This window comes from Bos javanicus, chromosome 10, assembly GCF_032452875.1.
Source record: "Bos javanicus breed banteng chromosome 10, ARS-OSU_banteng_1.0, whole genome shotgun sequence".
Taxonomy (NCBI): domain Eukaryota; kingdom Metazoa; phylum Chordata; class Mammalia; order Artiodactyla; family Bovidae; genus Bos; species Bos javanicus.
The window spans coordinates 43,123,273-43,148,643 of NC_083877.1; the positions used below are offsets into that span (position 1 = coordinate 43,123,273).

The window sequence follows — 25,371 nt, forward strand, 5'->3', positions numbered from 1 at the left end:
TGGTATCTTTACCTGGTTTTGATATCAGGGTGAAGGTGGCTTCATAGGACATCTTTGGGAGTGCTCTCTCCTCTCCAATATTTTGGAAGAGTTTGAGAAGCATTGGTATAAGTTCTTTTTTTATATGTTTTGTAGAATTCACCTGTGAAGCCATCTGGTCCTAAACTTTTGTTTATAGGGAGTTTATTTTAATTACAGATACTATTTCATTTCTAGTGATGCTTATGTTCAAAATTATTTACTTCTTCTTGATGAAATCTTGGTGGGCTGTTTATTTCTAGAAACTTCTCCATTTCTTCTAGGTTGCCAAATTTATTGTCATATGATTGTTCATAGTATTCCCCCCCCCCTTTTTTTTTTTGTATTTCTACAGTCTTGGTTGTTTTATCTCCTTTTTCATTTATTTTCATCCTCTCTCTTTTCTTCTTGGTGAGTCTGGCAAGATGTTTGTCGATTTTGTTTACCCTTTCAAAGAACCAGCTCTTGGTTTTATTGTTCATTTGTTTGTTTTCATTTTTTAATCTCTATTTTATTTATTTCCTCTCTGATCTTTATTATTTCCATCCTTCTGCTGACTTTGTTGTTCTTTATCTAATTCTTTTAAGTGGTAAGTTAGGTTGACTTTTGAGATTTTTCTTGTTTTCTTTTGGAAGGCCTGTATCACTGCTAGTAACTTCTAAGAAATCCTTTTGCTTCATCTCACAGATTTTTTTTTTTTTTTCAGACAAGGCTTTATTGGGACTCCTTTCAGAGAAGGCAAATGTGCTTGAGATAATTTTGTACTCTTAAATTAGTTGAGGCTTGTTTTATGCCTAGTATATGGTGAGTCCTAGAGAATGTTCCATGTGCACTTGAAAAGAATGTGTATTCTGTTTTTCCTGGATGTAACATCCAGAAAATATCGATTAAGTCTAAATGTTTTATTTTATCATTTAGGATGTCTGTTGACTTACTGTTTTTCTCTCTAGAAGATCTGTCCATTGATGTGACTGGGGTGTTAAAGTCTCCTGCTATTATTATATTCCTGTCAATTTCTTCCTTTGCATCTGTTAATATGTTATGTATTTGGATGCTCCTATATTAGATGCATATATGTTGACGAGTATAAAGTTCTCTTCTTATATTGATCATTTTACCATTATATAGTGTCCTTTATTTTGATAGCCTTTGCTTTAAAATCTACTTTGTCTGACATGAGTATTGTGATTCCCCACTCCTGTTATTTCCATCTGCATGAAGTATCTTTTTCCATCCCCTTATTTTCAGTCTGTATGTGTCATGTGCCCTAAAGTGGGTCTCTTGTAGGCAGGATATTGTATACTCTTGTTTTTTAATCTAATCTCCCACTCTGTTTTTTTCCTTTTATCTTTTAAAAAATATTATATTGGAATATAGTTTTTATATTGATTTACAATGTTGTTTTAGTTTCCAGGTGTACAGCAAAGTAATTCAGTTAAACATATGCATATATCTATTCTTTTCACATTCTTACTCCATTTAGGCTATTATAGAATATTGAGTACAGTTCCTTGTGCTGTACAGTAGGCCCTTGTTGGTTATGTATTTTAAATATAGTACTCTATATGTCAATCCCAAGCTCCCAATTTATTCCTCCACACCACCTTTCCCCATAAGTTTGTTTTCTAAATCTGTGTCTGATTCTGTTTTGTAAATAAGCTCATTCGTCTCATTTTTAATACTCTGTATATAAACAATGTCAAGATACTTATCCTTCTTTGTCTGACTTACTTTACTTGTCTGCATCCATCAATATTGCTGCAAATGGCATTATTTCATTCTTTTTAATAGCTGAGTAACATTTCTTTGTATATATGTACCACATCTTCTTTATCCATTCTTCTGTCAATGGACATTTAGGTTGCTTCCATGTCTTAGATATTGTACACAGTGTTGCAGTGAGCATTGAGGTTCATGTATTCATGAACCATTTATCCATGTATCTATCTTTTGAACAATGGTTTTCTTTGAATATATAACCGGGAGTGGGATTGCTGGCTGATATGGTAGTTCTATTTTTAGTTTTTAAAGAAACCTTCATACTGTGCTCCATAGTGGCTGCATCAATTTACATTCCCACCAACAATGTACGAGGTTTCCTTTTTTCCCACAGCCTGTCCTGCATTTATTGTTTATAGACTTTTTGACAATGGCCATTCTGACTAGTGTGAGGTGATATCTCATTATAGTTTTGATTTGCAGTTCTCTAATAATTAGTGATGTTGACCATCTTTTCGTGTGCCTCTTCACCATTTGTATGTCTTCTTTGGAAACATGTCTATTTAGGTCTTGTACATTCAAATGTGTATATCTTTCCTTTTCTCCTTTGCCTTTAGCTTCTCTTCTTTTCTCAGCTATTTGTAAGGCCTACTCAAACAATGATTTTGCCTTTTGCATTTCTTTTTCTTGGGAATGGTTTTGATCACCACCTCCTGTACAATGTTACAAACCCCTGTCCATAGTTCTTCAGGCACTCTATCAGATCTAATTCCTGGAATCTATTTGTCACTTCCACTGTATAATCATAAGGGATTTAAGTCATACCTGAATGGTCTACTAGTTTTCCCTACTGTCTTCAATATAAGTCTGAATTTGGCAATAAGGAGTTCATGAAATGAGCCACATCAGCTCCTGGTCTTACTTTTGCTGATTGTATAGAGCTTCTCCATCTTTGGCTGCAAAGAATATAATCAATCTGATTTCAGAATGACCATCTGGTGATGTCCATGTGTAGAGTCTTCTCTTGTGTTGTTGAGAGAGAGTATTTGCTTTGACCAGTGCGTTCTCTTGACAGAAGTCGGTTAGCCTTTGCCCTGCTTCATTCCGTATTCCAAGGTCAAATTTGCCTGTTACTCCACGTATCTCTTGACTTCCTACTTTTGCATTCCAGTCCCCTGTAATGAAAAGGACATCTTTTTTGGGTGTTAGTTCTAGAAGGTCTTGCAGGTCTTCATAGAACCGTTCAACTTCACCTTCTTCAGCGTTACTGGTTGGGGCATAGGCTTGGATTACTGTGATATTGAATGGTTTGCCTTGGAAACGAACAGAGATCATTCTGTCATTTTTGAGATTGCACCCAAGAACTGCATTTTGGACTCTTTTGTTGACTATGAGGACTACTCCATTTCTTCTAAGGGATTCTTGCCCACAGTAGTAGATATAATGGTCATCTGAGTTAAATTCGCTCATTCTAGTCCATTTGAGTTCACTGATTCCTAAAATGTCGATGTTTACTCTTGTCATCTCCTGTTTGACCGCTTCCAATTTACCTTGATTCACATGCTTAACATTCCAGGTTCCTAAGCAAAAATTGTTCTTTAGAGCATCAGACTTCACTTCCATCACCAGTCATATCCACACTGGGCACTGTTTTTGCTTTGGCTCCAACTCTTCATTCTTTCTGGAGTTATTTCTCCACTCTTCTCCAGTAGCATATTGGGCACCTAGCGACGTGGGGAGTTCATCTTTCAGTGTCATATCTTTTTGCCTTTTCAATAGAATGGGAAGGACTAGAGATCTGTTCAAGAAAATTAGAGATACCAAGGGAAATTTTCATGCAAAGATGGGCACAAAAAAGGACAGAAATGGTATAGGCCTAACAGAAACAGAAGATATTAAGAAGAGGAGATATTAAGAGGAGGTGGCAAGAATACACAGAAGAACTATACAAAAAAGATCTTCATGACTTTGATAACCACAGTGGAGTGATCACTCACTTTGAACCAGACATCCTGGAATGCAAAATCAAGTGGACCTTAGGAAGCATCATTACAAACGAAGCTAGTGGAGGTGATGGAATTCCAGTTGAGCTATTTCAAATCCTGAAAGATGATGCTGTTAAGGTGCTACACTCAATATGTCAGCAAATTTGGAAAACTCAGCAGTGGCCACAGGATTGGAAAAGGTCAGTTTTCATTCCAATCCCAAAGAAAGGCAATGCCAAAGAATGTTCAAGCTACAACACAATTACACTCATTTCACATGCTAGCAAAGTCATGCTGAAAATTTCCCAAGCCAGACTTCAACAGTATGTGAACTGTGAACTTCCAGGTGTTCAAGCTGGATTTAGAAAAGGCAGAGGAACCAGAGATCAAATTGCCAACATACGTTGGCTCATTGAAAAAGCAAGAGAATTCCACAAAAATGTCTACTTCTGCTTTATTGATTACACCAAAGGCTCTGACTGTGTGGATCACAACAAACTGCAGGAAATTCTTAAAGAGATGGGAATACCAGACCACCTCACCTACCTCCTGAGAAATATGTATGCAGGTTTCTGTAAGCAGCAGCTAGAATTGGACATGAAACAACAGACTGGATCCAAATCGGGACAGCAGTACGTCAAGGCTGTATATTGTCACCCTGCTTATTTAACTTATATGCAGAGTACATCATGCAAATTCCAGGCTGGAAGAAGCACAAGCTGGAATCAAGACTGCTGGAAGAAATATCAATAACCTCAGATATGCAGATGACACCACCCTTATGGCAGAAAGTGAAGAACTAAAGAGCCTCTTGATGAAAGTGAAAGAGGAGAGTGAAAAAGTTGACTTAAAACAACATTCAGAAAACTAAGATGTGACGGCATCTGGTCCCATCACCTCATGGCAAATAGATGGGGAAACAATGGAAACAGTGAGAGACTTTATCTTTTTGGGCTCCATAATCACTGCAGATGGTGACTGCAGCCATGAAATTAAAAGACACTTTCTCCTTGGAAGAAAAATTACAACCAACCAAGACATCATATTAAAAAGCAGAGACATTACTCTGCCAACAAAGGTCCGCTTAGTCAAAGCTATGGTTTTGCCAGCAGTCGTCTATGGATGTGAGAGTTGGACTGTAAAGAAAGCTGAGCATTGAAGAATTGATGCTTTTAAACTGTGGTATTGGAGAAGACTCTTCAGAGTCCCTTGGACTGCCAGGAGATCCATCCAGTCAATCCTAAAGGAAATCAGTCCTGAATATTCATTGGAAGAACTGATGCTGAAGCTCCAATACTTTGGCCACCTGATGTGAAGAACTGACTCATTTGCAAAGACCCTGATGGTGGGAAAGATTGAGGGCAGGAGGAGAAGAAGACGACAGAAGATGGGATGGTTGGATGGGATCACCAACTCGGTAGACATGAGTTTGAATAAGCTCCAGGAGTTGTTGATGGATAGGGAAGACTGGTGTGCTGCAGTCCATGGGGTCGCTAGGAGTTGGACACGACTGAGCGACTTCACTTTCACTTTTCACTTTTATGCATTGGAGAAGGAAATGGCAACCCACTCCAGGGTTCTTGCCTGGAGAATTCCAGGGACAGAGGCGCCTGGTGGGCTGCCGTCTATGGGGTCACACAGAGTCGGACACGACTGAAGCAACTTAGCAGCAGCAGCAGCTGCAAGGAAGCCTGGCATGCTGCAGTCCATGCTGTCATGAGTCGGACATGACTGAGTGAGTGAACCAAACTGAGGTCTTCTGCTCATTTTTTTTTTTCTTTTATATTGAGCTACATAAGGTGTTTGTAAAATTTGGAGATTAATCCCTTGTCGGTTGCATTGTTTTCAAATGTTTTCTCTTATCCTGTGGGTTGTCTTTTCATTTTGTTTATGGTTTCTTTTACTGTGCAAAACTTTTAAGTTTAATTAGATTCCATTCGTTTATTTTTGGCTTTATTTCCATTACTCTAGGAGATGGATCAAAAAAGATATTGTTGCAATTTATGTCAAGAGTATTCTGCCTATGTTTTCCTCTAAGAGTTTTATAGTCTGGTCTTAAATTTACGTCTTTAATTGTTTGAGTTTATTTTTGTGTATAGCATTAAATATGTTCTTAGTTCATTTACATGTGGCTGTCCAACTTTCCCAGTACCACTTGCTGAAGAGACTGTCTTTTTTCCCATTGTATATTCTGGCCTTTGTTGAGGATTAATTGACACTAGCTGTGTGAGCTTATTTCTGGGTTTTCTATCCTGTTCCATTGATCTATATTTCAATTTTTGTGCCAGTTTCATTGTGTTTTGATTACTGTAGCTTTGTAATGTAGTCTTAAGTCAGGGAGCCTGATTCCTCCAGCTCCATTTTTCTTAAGGTTGCTTTGTCTATTCAGGGTCTTTTGTGTCTCCATACAAATTTTAAGACCTTTAGCTCTAGTTCTGTGAAAAATGACATTGGTAATTTGATAGGGATTGCACTGAATCTATAGATTGCATTTGGAAGTATAGTCAATCCAAGAACATGGTATATCTTTCCATGTGTTTGTGTCATCTTTGATTTCTTTCATCAGGTCTTGTAATTTTTGGAATACAGATCTTTTGCCTCTTTAGGTAGGTTTATTCCTAGGTATTTTATTCTTTTTGATGTGATGGTAAATGGGATATTTTTTTCTTTCTGATCTTTCATTGTTAGTATACAGAAATGCAACAGATTTCTGTGTATTAATTTTGTATCCTGCAACTTTACCAAATTCATTGGTGAGCTATAGTCATTTTCTGGTAGCATTTTTAGGCTTTTCTATATATAGTAGTATGTCATCTGCAAACAGTGGCAGTTTTACTTCTTTTCCAATTTGAATTCCATCTATTTGTTTTTCTTCTCTGATTGCTGTGTCTAAGCCTTCCAAAAGTATGTTGAATAAAAGAAGAATGGGCATCCTTGTCTTGTTCTTGATCTTGGAGGAAAATGCGTTCAACTTTTCACCATCAAGTGTGATGCTATCTGTAGGTCTGTCATATATGCCTTTAATATGTTGAGATATGTTCCCTCTATGCCTGCTTTCTGGGGAGTTTTTATTATAAATGGTTGTTGAATTTTGTCAAAGCTTTTTATGCATCTATTGAGATGATCATGTAGTTTTTATTGTTCATTTTGTTAATGTGATGTATCGCACTGGTTGATTTGGGATGTTGAAAAATCCTTGCATCTCTGGGATAAATCCCATTTGATTATGGTTTATGCTCCTTTTAATGTATTATTGGATTTGGTTTGCTAAAATTTGGTTGAGAATTTTTGCATCTGTGTTCATCAGATATAGTGGCCTATCAATGTCATCAGTGATGTTGGCCTGCCGGGGACCAGTCCCAGCTGACCCAGGGTATTCGAAGGAGAGACGGCATAGGCGAAGATCAGGAAACAACTGCTTAATTAAACTTTAATTAAGGATATAAAGAGTAATAGAATAAGGATAGCTCAGTGAGGAAATTCAGTGGAGAAAAGAGGCTGAATAATTCAGCCAGAAGGTAAGAGAAAAAACGACATGGTGAGACCAAGTTTCGGTGAACAAGGCCCGCACTTTATTTTCCAAAGTAGTTTTTATACCTTAAGTTATGCATAGAGGATAATGGGGGAAGGGGTAGAGTCATGCAGTAAGCCAGGCTTTCTTCCTGCAAACTTATCATATGCAAAAGCTTAGGTGATTTGCATCATCTTCTGGCCCGGAGGCCTGTTAACATTTTAAGACCCTTTCTTCAGAAAACTTATTTTTCTCTAAAGGTGATAAGTCAAGCGCCCCCCTCCAAAAACATTAGATAAAGTTGCATTCCTACAGAGCAAAGGTGTGGTGGGCTATAACAAGAAAAATAATTAACTCAAGGGTCCCAGGTTACAAACATTAAAGCCACTATTTACACCAATTATATTAATCAATACACTGCCAGGGACACAGCAGGTAAGGGATATGGAAACTTAGCAGCAAACATTGGCCCAAAAAGTGAAAACCCTTCACCAATACAATTTATAATCAATCTTTTAACTACTCAAAAGAATCTGTTTAGAGTTTAGAACATCTCCTGCCTCTCACAGTTGGGAGGCTCTGAACAATCACATGTGGCCGGAAAAACCTATTCAGGCAGGCTAGAGGATTTCCAAAGGAGTTTGTAGGTTGAAACACTGTCACACCCAGGAATTATTAAGTGGAGCTGTAAGCTAACTTTTTTCAGAGAGAGGTAGTGGGGGACAGCCCCCTGTAAAGTCAGAGGTGTAGGTGAAAGCACAAAGCAGAAAGTAGGCAGACTCTGGTTTTGGGGGTATATGCTCGAGAATTTCCAGGGGGACTCCTGAAACTCGATCCTGCCTTTTCGTATGCCGAGCCTCCTTCCTCATGACCTTTGTCATGGGCGGAGTTCCTCACCCTGGCTCCCGACAGTGATACAATTCCAGTTGAGCTATTCCAGATCCTGAAAGATGATGCTGTGGAAAGTGCTGCACTCAATATGCAACATGCAATATGCACTCAATATGCAATATGCCGGCTCCCGCTATTGGCCTATGATTTTCTTTTCCGTGGTATCTGTCTGGTTTTGGTACCAAGGTCGTGGCCTCATTGAATGAGTTTTGGAATGCTTCCCCTTCTGAAATTTCTTGGAAATAGTTTCATAAGGTTAGGTGTTAACTCTTTTCTAAATGTTTGATAGAATTTGCCTGTGAGGCCATCTGGTCCTGGATTTTTGTTTGTTGGGAATTTTTAAAATCACAGCTTCATTTTTAGTACTTATAATTGGTCTGTTTATATTTTCTATTTCTTCCTGATTCAATCTTGGGAGACTGTACCTTTCTAAGAAATGTATCATTTCTTCTAGGTTGTCCATTTTATTGGCACGTAGTTGCTTATAGTAGTCTCTTATCATTTTTTGTATTTCTGTGGCATCCATTGTAACTTCTCCTTTTTCATTTCTAATTGTATTGATTTGAGCCTTCTCCCTTTTTTTCTTGAAGAGTCTGGCTAAAGGTTTATCAATTTTATGTTTTCAGAGAACCAGATTTTAGTTTAATTGACCTTTTCTATTATTTTCTTCATCTATTTTATTTCTGCTGTGATCTTTATGATTTCTTTCCTTCTACAACTTTGGGTTTTGTTTGTTCTTTCTCTAGTTGATTTATTTGTAAGGTACGGTTGTTTGAGGTTTTACTTATTTCCTGAGGTAAGCTTGTATTGTTATGAACTTCCCTCTTGGAACTGCTTTTGTTGTGTCCCATAGGCTTCGGATCATCACACTTTCATTTCCATGTGTCTAGGTATTTTTGATTTCCATTTCTTCAGTGACCCACTGGTTGTTTACTGGCATATTATTTATCCAACACATGCTTGGTTTCTTTGTTTTTTTACATTTTTTTCTTTGTAGTTGATTTCTGACTACTTTGGTTTGTGGTCAGAAAAAATGGTTGATATTATTTCAAGTTTCTTAAGTTTACTAAGGCTCACTTTGTGGCCCAGCATATGATCAATCTTGGAGAGTGTTTCATGTGCACTTGAATATGTATTCTACTCCTTTGGATAGAATGCTCTATAAATATCAATTGAGTCCATTTTGTCTAATGTGTCATGTAAGGCCTGTACTTCCTTATTTATTTATTGGCTGCACTGGGTCTTCATTGCTGTGCAGGCTTTTCTCTAGTTGTGGCAAGTGGGGACTACTCTCTTATTGCAGTGAGCAGGTTTCTCACTGTGTTGTGGAGCATAGACTCTAGGGCATCCAGGCTTCAGTAGTTGTGGCACAATGACCCAGTAGTTGAGGTTCCTGGGCTCTAGTGCACAGGTTCAGTAGTTGTGGCACATCGGCCCAGCTGCTCTGCATATGGGATCCTCCTATACCAAGGATTGAACTTACGTCTCCTGCATTGGTAGTGGATTCTCCACCACTGAACCACTGGGGAAGCCCTGTATTATTGATTTTCTGTCTGGATAATCTGTCCTAAGTCATGTTAAAGATCAAAGATTAAGCTTGAGGGCATGGGGAGCCACTGAAAGATTTTAAGCATATATGTGACATACAGTTTTATTCTTTTAGGACAACTTTTGGAGGCTGTGTGGAATAGGGCAACTTTAAAAGATTCACGGTGGCATTGGCAGGCAGATTTGATGAAATGATGGGGACAGGCATCTGACAAGAAAACAGTTCCAAATCTTGGACTTTCAGAGCCTCAAACTCCCTATTTCAAGTCTGTACTCCCAAACACTGGCTCTGTCATGTCTCAATATACAGCCATCGCTCAGTTTCCATGGGATATTAGTTCTAGGACACAACACTTCCGACTCTGATACCAAAATCTGTAGATGATCACCACCTTTACAGTTGGGCCTCTGTATATCAACTACTTACTCACATCTAACTTCTGTCCTCACTGACCTCTTTACCTAGCTTAGACTCCATGTTCCTTGTTAAACCTCTACCTTAGACACATCCCCAATTTTCTTATCTTTTTCTCTTTATCATGACCATTGTTTCTGTTATTCCTTTCTTTTCTACTGGCATCTTCTCACAGCATTTAAATTCAGGCATTTCCTATCTGAAAAGTCTTTTTCTCTAGGCCGTATCTCCCTCTACCACCTATTCTCCTTCCTCCATTTCACAGTCCAACTTATTTATGGCCTAAGCTCTTTACTTCCTCTGTTCTTGTCATTTATATGGAAATTGAAGTCACCAAGAATGATAGGAGGGGCTCTCCTCGTTGCTCAGTGGTAAAGAATCTGCCCACCAATGCAGGAGACATGGGTTCAATCCCTGGTCTGGGAAGATCCCACATGTGTGGAACAACTATGTGCCACAGATATTGAGCCTGTGCTCCAGAGTCTGGGAACCACAACTACTGAGGCCCACACGCCCTATAGTCTGTGCTCCACAACAGGAGAAGTCACTGCAATGAGAAGCTTGTGCACTGCACGAGTAGCCCCCACACTTCACAAATAAGGAAAACCCTCGCACAGCAACGAAGACCAAGCACAGGCAATAATAAATAAGTAAAATGATAGGAATATTTGTTGAAGACAGTGACACAGGTGCTAAACTCTTCAATAAACAAGGGTAGAGAAGGATGGTAGTTTAAAAGTCAGGAGATGGTAGTCTTATGCATTCTTAAAGAGGAGTAGGGCCATTCAATTATGCCCTATCACTGACATCAGAGTGAGGAACTTGAAGCCAGTTTTACACTACTTAAGGCAAATAATGTGACATTTTTTACATAGGTGGGGAAAACCGTTGTGGAAGAAATCATATGTATATTTGTGTCTATAAGTGTGTATACACATATATATGTGTGGTATCATTTATGTAAAATTGTATAAGTTTAAATGTAGGCATGTATTATATCTGTAAACACTGTAAACATAAAATTGTCTGCAAGAGAGTTCACCAAAATATTAACAATGGCTACCATTGAGTGGCAGAATTTGGGGTAATCTTTCCCTTTTTTTTAGTGCTCTTTTCAAATGCTTGAATATTCTTCTAAAGCATGTATATCCTCGAGTGCTTCCCAGGTGATCCTAGTGGTAAAGAACCCATCTGCCATTGCAGGAGACATATGAGATGCAGGTTTGATTCCTGGGTCAGGAAGATCCCCTGGAGGAGGGCATGGCAACCCATTCAAATATTCTTGCCTGGAGAATCCCATGGACAGAGGGGCCTGGTGGACCACAGTCCATTAGGGTCTCACAGAGTCAGACACGACTAAAGCAACTTAGCTCACACGCATATCATCTTTGAATTCAGAAAGATGCAAAGTTACTTATTATTTTGGAAGAAAATTTTAATAGATTGTTCTGAAGTGGCTCTGGTCCTTGCCCTGTCTTCTTCTATCTACATGTATCATGCTGCTGCTAAGTCGCTTCAGTTGTGTCCGACTCTGTGCGACCCCATAGACGGCAGCCCACCAGGCTCCCCCGTCCCTGGGATTCTCCAGGCAAGAACACTGGAGTGGGTTGCCATTTTCTTCTCCAACATGTATCATGAGGAGACTAGAAATAAAGAGCAGGTTGGAAGTGGCTTAGTCTTCTTGTATCATGGGATTATTAGATCTAAGCAGGTGGTGATATTTTGTTGTAGGAAGATATTTAACTATCCAGACACAAACCTGGAAGCTAACCCTACTTCATGAAGTCAGAAAATGAACCAACTTTCCAGTTTTTGCATCTAGCAGAAAAATGATAATGTTGGAATTTATTGAGTAGCAAAAACTAAACATTGCAAGGTATGTGAGATAACATAAGCCAAGCACCTATACCAAAAAAAACAAAAAGCTATTCAAATTTTGTCCTTTTTCTTTAAAAAAGCTGATATTTAACTTGTTACAGTTGTTACAAGCCACTAATCTGAGTAAATGTCATGGGCTTGTACTACTTATTGTCAGAGTTATTAAACTGTGATCTATGAGCCCAAAAGGGAAACATACTCTTTCAACTTAATTTCTATCACACTGAAAGATAATTTTTCCTTTAAATTAATTGGAAAAATTTCTTAAACTTCTCGCTAATACATTTAAAATTTTTTGATCCTTTAAAAATAATAAATACTATTATTAAATCATATACATAAAACAATTAGCATCTATACTCTCCTGTAAGTGCCACTCAGTCAGTTCAATTCAGTTGCTTAGTCATGTCTGACTCTTTGCAACCCCATGGACTGCAGCATGCCAGGCTTCCCATCACCAACTCCCAGAGCTTGCTCAAATTCATGTCTATTGTGTCGGTGATGCCATCCAACCATCTCATCCTCTGTCGTCCCCTTCTCCCACCTTCAATCTTCCCCAGCATCAGGGTCTTTTCCAATGAATCAGTTCTTTGCATCAGGTGGCCAAAGCACTGGAGTTTCAGCTTCAGCATCAGTCCTTAAAATGAATATTCAGGACTGATTTCCTTTAGGATGGACTGGTTGGATCTCCTTGCAGTCCAAGGGACTCTCAAGAGTCTTCTCCAACACCACAGTTCAAAAGCATCAATTCTTTGGCACTCAGCTTTCTTTATAATTGCACTGTCACATCCATACATGACTACTGGAAAAACCATACAGGATGACATTCTCAAAATAAAAATGTTCACTCTTCCATCTGTATAATGAATACTGACCACCAGTTTGTTTCCAGCATTGAGCTGAGAACTGGGAACAGCATTGTGACTAAGACAGCAGTTACTGTCTTAAAAGATCTAAGTCTAATGGAGATCAGACAAGTCAGCAGGCCGTTACATGGAGTGGTATCTGCTTTACCTGGGAATGCACAGGGTGCTCATGTGAGCACATAGGAAGGGCCCCTATCCCATTCTTCAAGAGTAAGGGAAGGTATCTTGAAAAAATTCATATAATTTCTTTTATGCATGGTCTTAATACAAAATTCAAATTTCCTCTAATTATATTTTTTAAAAGACATCTAACTTCTGCTTTCTCTGGCAATATTTGAAATAAGATATTGCAGAATTGTGTGACGTAAGTAGTATATGATAGGTGACATTTATTATACCCTCTGTGACTTGGATGAACATCTTGATGAAGCTCCATATGTGATATCTAGAGAATATGTAGTAATCAGGACAAAGGATTAGGGGAAGGGGATAAGAACAAAAGATTGGATAACATGAGCAATTATGACATTTGTCACCAGGAGGCATTTTAAGATGGTGCTTCTCTTTGACTAGCCATTATACTTCCATAAAAAATGTGAGTAAACAGGGAAATCTATCTTTGAGGTTCTACCTTTTAAAGTCATTTTTATACCCACTGTCTACACATCTTAAGTTTAGATTTCCCTAACTGCTCTAACCCCTTATCTGTGAGAGTATTCCCTGTGATGTGGTGGCCTCTGAAGCTTGTACCCCTAAGACTCTGACCCTTAATGGCCATAGTTGATTGGATTATGGAAAGACTGCCTGGTCAGATTCCTTAAAATTTTGGAATTGTGACTTGGAAGTAATTGTTGGACTCTGGCACTTAAACAGGAAAGTCAGATAAAGCAGGAGAAACAAACAACAACCCCACCCCACTAGCCTTAATAAACAGGTACAGAGAAGCAAAAACAAAAGGCCAAGTGATGAGAAATAGGGATAGAGGAGGAGGAAGGTAAGGAAGAGCATTAAAGTCTTTGTTTTAATGCCTCATGAAGTCTTTATTTCCTGCCCTTTGGTTCCATGAACTGAGTAGTATTCCTTACAGTAAATCCCCTTTCACTTAAGACTAGCCAGAGCAGGTTTCTGTTTCTTTGAGTTAAATTCTTCCTAAGGTAGCAAGCACCACTTCATGGGAAATAGATGGGGGGACAGTGGAAACAGTGTCAGACTTTATTTTTCTGGGCTCCAAAATCACTGCAGATGGTGACTGCAGCCATGAAATTAAAAGACACTTATTATGACCAACCTAGATAGCATATTCAAAAGCAGAGATATTACTTTGCCAACAAAGGTTCGTCTAGTCAAGGCTATGGTTTTTCCTGTGGTCATGTATGGATGTGAGAGTTGGACTGTGAAGAAGGCTGAGTGCCGAAGAATTGATGCTTTTGAACTGTGGTGTTGGAGAAGACTCTTGAGAGTCCCTTGGACTGCAAGATCCAACTAGTCCATTCTGAAGGAGATCAGCCCTGGGATTTCTTTGGAAGGACTGATGCTGAAGCTGAAACTCCAGTACTTTGGCCACCTCATGCAAAGAGTTGACTCATTGGAAAAGACTCTGATGCTGGGAGGGATTGGGGGCAAGAGGAGAAGGGGACGACAGAGGATGAGATGGCTGGATGGCATCACTGACTCGATGGATGTGAGTCTGCGTGAACTCCGGGAGTTGGTGATGGACAGGGAGGCCTGGCGTGCTGCGATTCATGGGGTCGCAAAGAGTCGGACACGACTGAGCTACTGATCTGATCTCTGAAGGTAGCAAGCAGAGAAGACAATGGTACCCCACTCCAGTACTCTTGCCTGGAAAATCCCATGGATGGTGGAGCCTGGTAGGCTGCAGTCCATTGGGTCGCTAAGAGTCGGACGCGACTGAGCGACTTCCCTTTCACTTTTCACTTTCATGCATTGGAGAAGGAAATGGCAACCCACTCCAGTGTTCTTGCCTGGAGAATCCCAGGGACAGGGGAGCCTGGTGGGCTGCCGTCTATGGGGTCGCACAGAGTCGGACACGACTGAAGTGACTTAGCAGCAGCAGCAAGGTAGCAAGAGAGAGAGAGAGTAAAAGACAAAGTGTCTTTCACCTCAAGAAAAATACTTGTGTAGCTCTATTAGGTGTAGAGATAGAGGAGGGGGCACTGTATACTAGAGATCCTGAGCCTCCACTGGACCTTTATGTGTTGTTTCATGATGGTCATTTGTGTGGGTGTGTGTGGGGGATTCATTTGCTCAACAGCCCCTCCTGTACCTTATAGGCCCTCTTAATGCTTCCTTTTGGCTTTTATGTCTGCCCAACTGCCTGTTTCCCCATTTTCTATGTGCCCAGGGAAGTAGAAAAGTATCTGATTATGCCGAGCTTTTCATCAGTTCAGTTCAGTCGCTCAGTCGTCTGACTCTTTTCGACCCCATGGACTGCAGCATGCCAGGCCTCCCTGTCCATCACCAACTCCTGGAGTTTACTCAAACTCATGTCCATTGAGTTGGTGATGCCATCCAACCATCTCATCATCCTCTGTCATCCCTTTCTCCTCCTGCCTTCAGTGTTTCCCAGCATCAGGGTCTTTTCAAATGAGTCAGCTCTTCACATCAGGTAGACAAAGTATTGGAGTTTCAGCTTCAACATCAGTCCTTCCAATGAACATTCAGGACCCCAGACATGTGGACAGGCTGCTATGGATGGTTTCTAATCAGTTTCCTCTTCTGTACCATTAAAATATCATCTACTCTTCAGAGCTGCTATGAGTAAGGAAGGTAAAGTGCCTAGTACCACACTTCATAAATTTCTATAGCATTTTAAATGTTATAGATAACATTTCTATCTGTAACACTTTAAATGTTATAGATAACATTTCCAAATTTTATTTGGAAATAATTTCAAACTCAAGATTGCAAGAATAATGCAAATAATGCTTTCATACCCATTACCTATGTTCAAAAAACATTTTGCTTCCTTGATTTGTTTCTATGTAATTTTGTTATGAATGATTTGAGAATAATTTGCATACATTATGGTTATACCTAAATACTTCAGTGTGTACTTCCTTAGAATATACTGTTACATAAACACAGTACTTATAAACTTCAGTAAATCAACACTGATACAATACTATTTTATAATCTTCTATCTATATTCTAATATCTTTATTGCTTGAGATCTTAAAGACAGATACTCAAACAGGAAAGAAAAATGATTGGTAAACGTTCATCTGGGCTGTAAGGACTATTCAGAGTGTTTGCTTTGCCTTAGCTAATAAAGTACATCTCATGTCATCATTTCTCAGAATTAAATATTATTTTAACATAAGGGTATCCTGTTCTATTTTTACACTGTTACCTATTCTTTATTTCACTGATTCAGTTTATAGTTCCTTTCTTGAAGTTTTAATTTTTTAATATGTCCATTTTTCAAAATTAGTCATTTTTCCTGATTGCAAATGAGGCAAAACGAAACAAAGAATAAACACTTTTTTGACTTGTAGTAACCATTGGTCTTTGGGACAAAATTCAATCATTATTATGGGAAAATGTGTATTAGGTATATATTAGAAAAGTAAGACTTTTTTCAATGCAACATGAATAAAAGAGACTACAAAACAATGAAGTACAGTTATATTTAATGCTAGGTTAAGAACTTCCCCCATTTTCTGTGTTAAAATACCTGAGGACACTAATCTTGCTTATCCTGGTGCCTGTAGCACTGAGTCCATCAAGAAAACTGGATTGTTTTCTCATACTGATCTAATTTTTTTCTATTTATTTTGTGTGTGTATAAATTTCACTACACTACCCCAGTTTATAAACAGAAAATCAATAATTTTTATGTTTTTCTTTAGAGAGTAGTGTGCATGGTAGGTTTAATTGTTAATTATACCAATTAATTGAACCAATTAAATGTTGTTTGCCAGAAGGAGAAATGGATACCTGTTACACTGCAAAATACTAGAACAGACAAACCTGCCTAGTGAGTCCTGAGTTCCTTACTGAGCTGGCTGTGTGGCCTTGAGTAAGTCATAACTTTGCTAATTTTCAGTTTTTTCACCTGTAAAATGGGGTTAATAATAGTTCCTGTAACATAAAGGCAGTGTGAGATTGGTATAAAAGCTTCATAAATAAAACATGGCTTGTGAGGTCTCATTTGGCCAATATTTCCATTCTATATTTCAGTACTCAGTATTATTAACTTAATGTGCTTTTAGGTCAATTTTTTTTTCCAGTAGTGGCAAATAACTGAAAATTATGAATCACCCATAAATATGGCCAAGTGAAATAAAGGCATGCCTGAAGCAACCAAAATCTCAAGTAGGGCCTCACCCAAGGTTGTCAGGATTTTAGAAGTAAATTATGAAGCACCACAGGGATCTCAAACTGGCTGGTGTGATGGTCGTTGATTCTGTGACAGAAATGGAGAAGCAGTGCTCTAGATCACATACAAATCATTCTGGGACTCGGGGCAGCAGGGGGGTTTAAATGCAGGCTCTGAGTGAGTAGGTCTGGAGTGGGAGCTCCAGAGATTCTGCATTTGTAAAATGTGTTTAGTGCAATGTTTGGATGCTTTCACTCTAAAAACCGATGATAAACATATGAAACTGTTTACAAAAGTTCATGGTGTATAGAAAACAAGGGCCATATTTGCAAAATTATTTATTTACATTTTAAGCTCATGGTAAAATAATTCTAGGATAGAATGGCTAAGATGAAATATACCAAGTCAATATAAACATACAGATATTTATCTTTACATGCAAAGAATTCTAGCGATGGCTATAGATGAACTCAGGTTTTCCTTTACAAAACTAATGTTCCTTTCAATCATGCTGTGATAATGTCTTCCAATAAGAACAGATTTAATGTATATCATTCAAAAAAAATCTGAGAAACAAAAAGCTGACTTGGGATAGATTTATTGTTAAACTGCTATCCATATGTCATAAAACCAAAAATGTTTTACAGGGCTGAGATGTTCAAATAGGTCCAAACATGATATAATTAATAACTTTTAAGTAAGGAATGCTTTGGCTATTAGGTTTTGACTTAGTTTTGGCATTGCTTGCATAATTTATACCATTTTAGTTAGTCACTTGGTAATCCGTTCAAAACAAGACTTGTTTAATACTATCACAAAGCACTTAGCCTTACCTTGAGTGGGAATATCTTTAAGATTCTGACAATAGCAACACATTTCTCTTTTCCTTCACTCAGAAAAAAAGAAATCACAAAAATAAAAAATTCATTTTCACACATTGAAGTTTTACTCATTCTTAAAAAACCAAAAGTTCCTCATCATAATACCTACTCTGGGTATTGGTACATTATCAAAATGCTAGACCTGTAAGAACTCCTCCTATACCTTGAAAGCCTATGACTTTGTGATCTACATATGTTTAAGGTTAAATATATAAACAATGCATTTGAAGCATCTGGGAAGAATTCACATTTACAATAGTTTTTAAAAATCTGGGTTTATTAAGTTTTAGAAAAATAAATACTGTGGTTGGTTCTACCCTCCCCATCTACTTTTCTCCCCTTACAAATTTGAGCTTAAGAGTTCAGGCTTCTAAAAAGCAGAAGAAAGCAAAATAGAACAATGTAGATTTTATTATTCACATTTCTCCTTTCTAAGGGTAACATTATCATAATGGCAAACTTGATTCTCCTTCCTTGAAATGAAGATCTTATCTCCTAAAACTAATTTAAATAACTGTTCTTAAGAAATCAAGTGAATTTAACAACCAGTACTTTTAATAAACTAGGAATTAAATGACTATAAAATATATAACATGATTTTAAGGAGTTCTATTATAAAGTCTGAAAGCAAAATCTAAATATTTAATAGTTTAAATTTAATTTCTTTAAATTCTTTTAAAAGCTGTAAGCTATATTATAAATTGCCAGTTAAATTCCCACTCTAGTCTACAAAAATAATCTGCTGCACAAATATATAAATTTAAGGTAACTCTATTTCTTGTGTTGATCTTTTTTCCAGTCTTTTAAGTTCAGTAAAACAAAAAGTAAGCACCTAGATATTAAATTAACTTTCATTTGAGCAGCGTTTTGATTTTAGATAAAGGGATTCTAAATGTAGTCAAACTTTCCAGAAGTCATATTTACACGCATTGTACAGCACTTTATATACATATAAATACAGACTTATAAGAAATAAACAAATTAACCTACACTTTTCATAATGTAAAAAATAAAGATAAAAATACAACATATGTGATCATATGGTAAGCCATCTATTTGAGAAATATGCTTGGTTTTCAGTTCTGATGGCAAAAGCCTTGAATAACTTAAAGCATATCACATAAAAACACCACAGGTGTTTTTTTATTTACTATCTTAGTTTATTTACGATCTTAACCTAGGCCTATCCACAGTTTTTAAGTGTTAGTCAATGCCATACAAGTAGTTGAGTTTACTAGTAATGTGTGCACTGGAGAAAAATGATTATGGAAAGTATGACAGCAGATATCAAATGTTTTTAAATATAACTATAGGGAGGGATTAAAATTAATTCTTTTCCGGGGGAAATCGGGGATTTCTGATAATAGAGCTTTCTTTAGCAGTTTGCTTCATGTTTTGTTCCTGCCCATAAGGTAGTGTTTGATTTTGCTGTGATACCTCTTATAAAAAATTGATGGACTTGACTTTCCTCTAATACAGCAGAGTGAATTTTTGTGATCTAATTACTCTTCCACAAAAACAAATAGGTGGCTGTGATAAGCTCTGTTTGCGTCCCACACACAGTAAGTTCTTTACCAACCAATTCCTGGCTAGAAGCCGGGATTTTACCTGGGGAAAAAAGTTACTCAGAACGTTTACTGTGCTATAATGTTCTAGTCTTGAGACTGATTGGAAAATTCTATTTGGTGCTCCTTTACCTCAGATGGCATGCCAGTTCTTATTACAGTATGAAATTCTATGATCAGATTCAAGGTACAGAGGAATAGGAAGCATGGAGATTTTGACCCACATTAAACAAACAAGCAAATAACAACTCTTCCATAAGTTAAAAGGTTTTTAACTCTAAAAGCAAGGCCCTTTCCCCAGAAAATTAAATTCATTAAAAATGTAGAAATAAAAATCCCATTATGGCTCTAAATATACAACAAATAAATAGTCACGTATTTTATACATTTCAAATTTTTAAAGAGCCCTACAGTATTTCAGGAAGATGACTTAAAGTGTTGTTCCCTGAGTTTTTGATGAAACCCCAAATATAAGTTCACCAACTCCAAGACCTTAAAGAGAGAAAAATCCACATGGTTTGCTTCCTCTCTTTTAGGATTAGCTGTTTACTCCAAAGCAGTTTGTTCAGTGCTTACCCTATAGTTCAAATGTTTTAAGAATGTGGCTTTATCCATTTCTTAGAAGACAAACTCCCAAAGAAACTTCTAAGAAGGAAAAAAAAAGATTGTTTAAAGAAAGTAAAGTTTTAACATTAGTTTACAGTGCAGTTGAGTAAATGAGTTTTATATCTGTAATACATCAAGAGTGGTAATACTGTCATAGGTATTAGAAGGTAGAGTTCTATGAATTCTGCCTTTTCTGACCTCAGTGTTTATTGACTCTAGTTTCTGTTACCAAACAGAAAGTCTAACAATTAAAAAATCCAAACTACTAGAAACAGAATGACTCTTCCATATTTAAGTGTATGAGAAGACATACATTTGGTTTTAAAATAAAGATCAAAACAATCAATTAATAATATCTCAATTTTTAAAAATCTGCAATTTATATAATAACATATACATAATAGTAATTTATACATAATAGTAATTTTCAAAAACTCATTCAAAACTGGGGTTTTAAAATTCTTGAATTGTTTTCATATCACCTTCTTGGTTATTAAAATATTTTTTTAAAATTCAAACCTTGGGAATAGTTCAGTGAAATAAATATTTGTTTGCAACTTCCATTACAGTCTATTTATAAAAACTAATTACAGTGAATAGAGACTTTAATTCTGTTCCTGGAAGTTTTAGGTTAGGCTTAACTTTAAGCCACTAAAGGTTTCTAAGAAAACAACAACAACAACAACAGTTGAGAGAACATCTGAAATGTCCCATCCATTTCAGTAAAGTGCACAATTGTTCATCCTTTGGCTTGGCTATGACCTCAAGGGAGGTGTAGAAGTCAGTGGTGCTGGTGTCAGATTCCTGACTATATTACTGAGGCTGGCAATCTTCTCCTCTAGGAGGTAATTTTTCTTCTCTGCTGTTTTTTGTCGCTGTTCAGTCATTTCCAGAGCTTTCAACAACTGGGCATTTTCCACATACAAATCCTTCACTATTGCGTCTGCTTTAGTATTCTTGCAGAGCTGGAAACAGAACCAGAAACATCTTGACTCCATTTCTGTTATTCTTTTAAAAGATCTGACATAAGGACAGTTGTTTATAAAGGCAAATGGCTTCTATCAGTTATATTCTTTTATTTTACAATACAGCTTTAATATCAGACCTGGTACCAGGTATACAGGTAAAACAAATCCACTTATTCCAGACTGTTTCTTTGCATAATTTGTTTGTAGAAATCACTAATAAAAGAACAAATTGATATTTGAGGGCTCAAACGTGAAGGTATTTTTCAGCCTAGGTATTATTTCTTTATTCATTCTCTAAAAATATCACAATACTTTTATAATTTAAATTTCTGAGGCTGTGAACTGTTTACCTGTTATTAACAATAGATGCTTGTCTCCCGTTCATAACTACATACAACCTACTGATTATTTTAAAATGTAGCTCATGTATTATAACACATGGAGAAGGCAATGGCACCCCACTCCAGTACTCTTGTCTGGAAAATCCCATGGATGGAGGAGCCTGGTGGGCTGCAGTCCATGGGGTCGCTAAGAGTCAGGCACGACTGAGCGACTTCACTTTCACTTTTCACTTTCATGCATTGGAGAAGGAAATGGCAACCCACTCCAGTGTTCTTGCCTGGAGGACCCCAGGGACAGGGGAGCCTGGTGGGCTGACGTCTATGGGGTCACACAGAGTCGGACACGACTGAAGTGACTTAGCAGCATTGTAACACAAAGATTCAGCAGTTACTTCCTTTTAAAATAAAACCTTGTCTAGAAGAGATATTCTAATCTTTATGGTTAAAATATATAGTCTTGGTTAGGGTGGGAACACTCTTCAGCAGAATAGGATAATTTGATCTTTGGTCTCCTTAGTTAATATCTTCCAATCCCCTTTCCCTTATTATACCTTTAACTCCTCATTTTACACCCAGTTTCAGGCAATGCATCCACAAGTATGAAGGTTTAAGGTAATAAAGAAAACTTAAGGCATGGCTAATTTACATAATATCATTTCAAACAGCAATGCTAAAGACTATCACATGGAAGCCCAGGACCTAGGTGACTGGCAGGTTTAACATAAAACTAACATTATTTTCTATTAAACTGTTTTAGTGTATAACCTTTCCTCTTTCCCTTCTATTAAAAAACACTTCAGTGACTCTTATCCACTACACAACAAAATCCAAACTCTTGTGGTTTAGCACTAAGACCCTCTACTGTCTACTCTTCCTTCTCTAGTTTCTTTTGCTTCTCCCAGAATAGGATGTACTGTTAATGCCAAAGTGTTTGTAGATGTCCACACCCCATGTTACCCATTTTCTTTGTTTTTGAACTGCTACTGGAAGTACTGCCAAATGGTTAGTACCATGTAGGTGAACTACACTCCATATGGGCAGGGATTTTGCTAGTATTTCTAGTACTTGGAACAGAACCTGGCATGTAGTGACTATGTGTTGAATAAATGATTAAGGGACTGAATCAATAAATGTAAGAACAGGACTTTCTCTTTCTCTCCATTCTGTGTACTAAGATTTAGGACACAGGAAAGTTCCTGTCCACCATTCTTCTCAGATTCTACATGTCTAAAAATCCAGGCTTGGCAGTTTCTACCCTCCTACCCCCTGCCACAGTTTGTCTCAATCTCAGATTTCAGAGAGGTTATAACATTCCCTAGAAAGTAGTCTTTCTGTTATGTCTCTTCAGTGGATGCACAAATAATTTATAAGCACTCGGGCCACACCTGCTGCCAGCAGGAAAGAAGGATCAGCCTACTTGGTGGTCCTGAATTTGAGAGTCCAGATTTTTATTCAAAACAGAGCCTTTTGGGGTCTGGCTATAGCCACAAGTTAGATTTTGAGGTTGTCGTAGTTGTTGCAAACAAAAAAGCTAAAGTTACATTTATTATCCCCCATTTTTTACAAACATAAAATTTCTGTTTATTTGGGGAAAAAAAATCTATAAAAATTCAATTTGGCTTGAACCTCATTAGAAATGCTTTAGAAATTCTTCTAATTTAGGAGTTTATAATAGAGTTTGCCTTTATTAGACAATAAAAGTTAGCAAGTTAGTAACAATAAAGGAATTTAAAACTGGAGTTAAAGCAGAAGGTGAGATGGGTGGGCAGATATGACCTGGGAAGCTCACTTGTTCTTTGAGCTGATTCACTTTCTCCTGAAGAAGCCTTTTCACCAGTTTCAATTTCTGTTCAACTTCCAACATTCGTTCCTCCATGACAGTTACCAGGTATTCCTGGTTTCCCTGAAGGAAAAGAAAAAAAATTGTATTGTTATTTGAAAATCATGCCATGAGAAAGCACTAGTATTTAATTTTCCCCATAAGATGCCTAGAGAAAGGACAGCAAATGTTTGCTTTTGAATAGCAAGGGTGGATTTCTGATGAAATGGGAGTTCTGAACACTGCATGGGTTGCACAGGTTAGAAAGGTAACCCTATCAGAGAAAGAAATCAAAGATAAAAAAAAGACTCTTACCTGTGCTACCATCTTCCCCCGAGATAAAGCAAAATTCTTAAAACCAATACTTTAAGATCTATGTGTACTTATTATAGTAAAATAGGTATCCAAAGTAAATTAAAATATGGTTATCAACCTTTCATCTGTGATTTGGGTCTTTGCAATACTGTGGCACTTTCAACAACAAAATGAATAAAAACTGAGTTTATTCAGGATCACCTAACATTTCCAGTCAGCTTGCAGTATGTGTGTCTGTTTTTATCTTTGAAATGGCTGGTTACTGTGAGGGTGTTAGTGTGTCTAGTAGCCTCTTCCCACTAGTTCTTCTAATTATTGGTTTCCTAATTTGACTTGTCAATGTGGAGCAAATACCTGAATTGGAGGATGGACTTATCATTAGAACATATTTAAAACTGAAAATTTTCTCCCCATAAAGAGCTCCTAGATGAAACAATAGGGCAGAAAAAGGACGCTGGCTTCTCCTCCTCTCCTTATACAACAGTGATGGATTAAGGTGTGTGTGGGTTTTGGAGTGCAAAGGGACCTAGAACAAGATTTAGAGTGCAACTGACTACCCCTTCTCCCGGTCTACCAAAATGTTCACATAAAGAATTTCAGATTCTTTAAAAGCTTTAAATTAAAAGGTTCTTCAAATGTTTAAGCAAGACTCAGGTGTTAGTAGCTGATGGCATAACCTGTCCTTAAAAATATACCCCAAAGTGTCCTTTAAAAAGCACAAAGAATGACCAAATGTGAGGTGAAAGCCAACAGTTTGTGTATTAAACAATAGCATTTATTCAAACATAAAAGAAACAACTAAGCCATGCAACTAATTTAAAGATAAAAACTGTAGTAGGGAAAAGACTAACGCAGAATTTTTAAGAAACCAGGTCCTAAGAGCATCTAAAAATCCTATATTTTAAAAGGTACAATGGCTTTTTAAAATTCAAACATAAATGGAAAATGCCAGATTTCGACTTGCCTTAAAAAAAAGAAAAAGCAAAACAAAGCAAAAAACCTGGATAATTAATTCAAAGAACATGGGGCATGGCAAAAGAGTGGGGAAAGAGGAAAAACAAAAGCAGTCATATATTTAAAATTTATTTTATTCCATCAAAAATTTCCTTTTTCCTGTCAAAAAAGTATTATACATCTTATATAAAACAGTATAAATAATCCAGATTTTCTTCAAATTCCATATATAAAAGCAGTACCTTTTGTTAAAAATATTTACAATGTATGGGATGAGAAAATATATAGAATACATCAAGAATCTCAAAGCTACACTCTTTAGATAGTATAAATAATTAAGTGTAACAAGCTGAGATTTGTGAATTTGATTCACGAAATTCACATCCTTTCAAGAATCTCAAATTCATACTCTTTAAATGGTATAATTAACAAGCTGAAATTTGTGAATTTGATTCACATAAATAAGAAACATAATACTGCAAAGGCTTAATAATAAAACTTAAAAGAGCACTTGATTCCAAAACATTTCTCAGCTTATGTCTATATTTGCGTGGTGTGTGTGGGTGTGTGCATTTGAGTATCTGCCATGGTAAGAAATGCCATCAATAACAGCCCAGTTTTCACAGGTGCCCAATCCTTCTGTAGGAATCTGCATGCACTGCTCGCTGCTCCGGTAGCAAGGCCTAGAGAAAGAAGGCAAGTGGTACACTTCACCCTGATGTCAAGATTATGCTTTTGGGGGGAATCTAAAT

At 37.2% G+C, this 25,371-nt stretch overlaps 1 protein-coding gene across 7 annotated transcripts in view; it reads right to left on the bottom strand.

The window, feature by feature from the left end:
* Positions 1 to 17,493: 17,493 nt before the first annotated feature.
* Positions 17,494 to 25,371, bottom strand: part of NIN (ninein) — a 107,670-nt gene continuing 99,792 nt past the window's right edge. For 5 of the 7 annotated variants that reach the window (XM_061430952.1, XM_061430949.1, XM_061430951.1 and 2 more), the window contains 2 exons: positions 23,321 to 23,434; positions 17,494 to 21,187 (listed from right to left, as the gene is read on the bottom strand). In XM_061430952.1, coding sequence (XP_061286936.1) covers positions 20,978 to 21,187; positions 23,321 to 23,434 — 324 coding nt within the window. In that variant the 3' untranslated portion in view covers positions 17,494 to 20,977. The other 2 variants (XM_061430954.1, XM_061430953.1) reach the window with 1 other exon arrangement.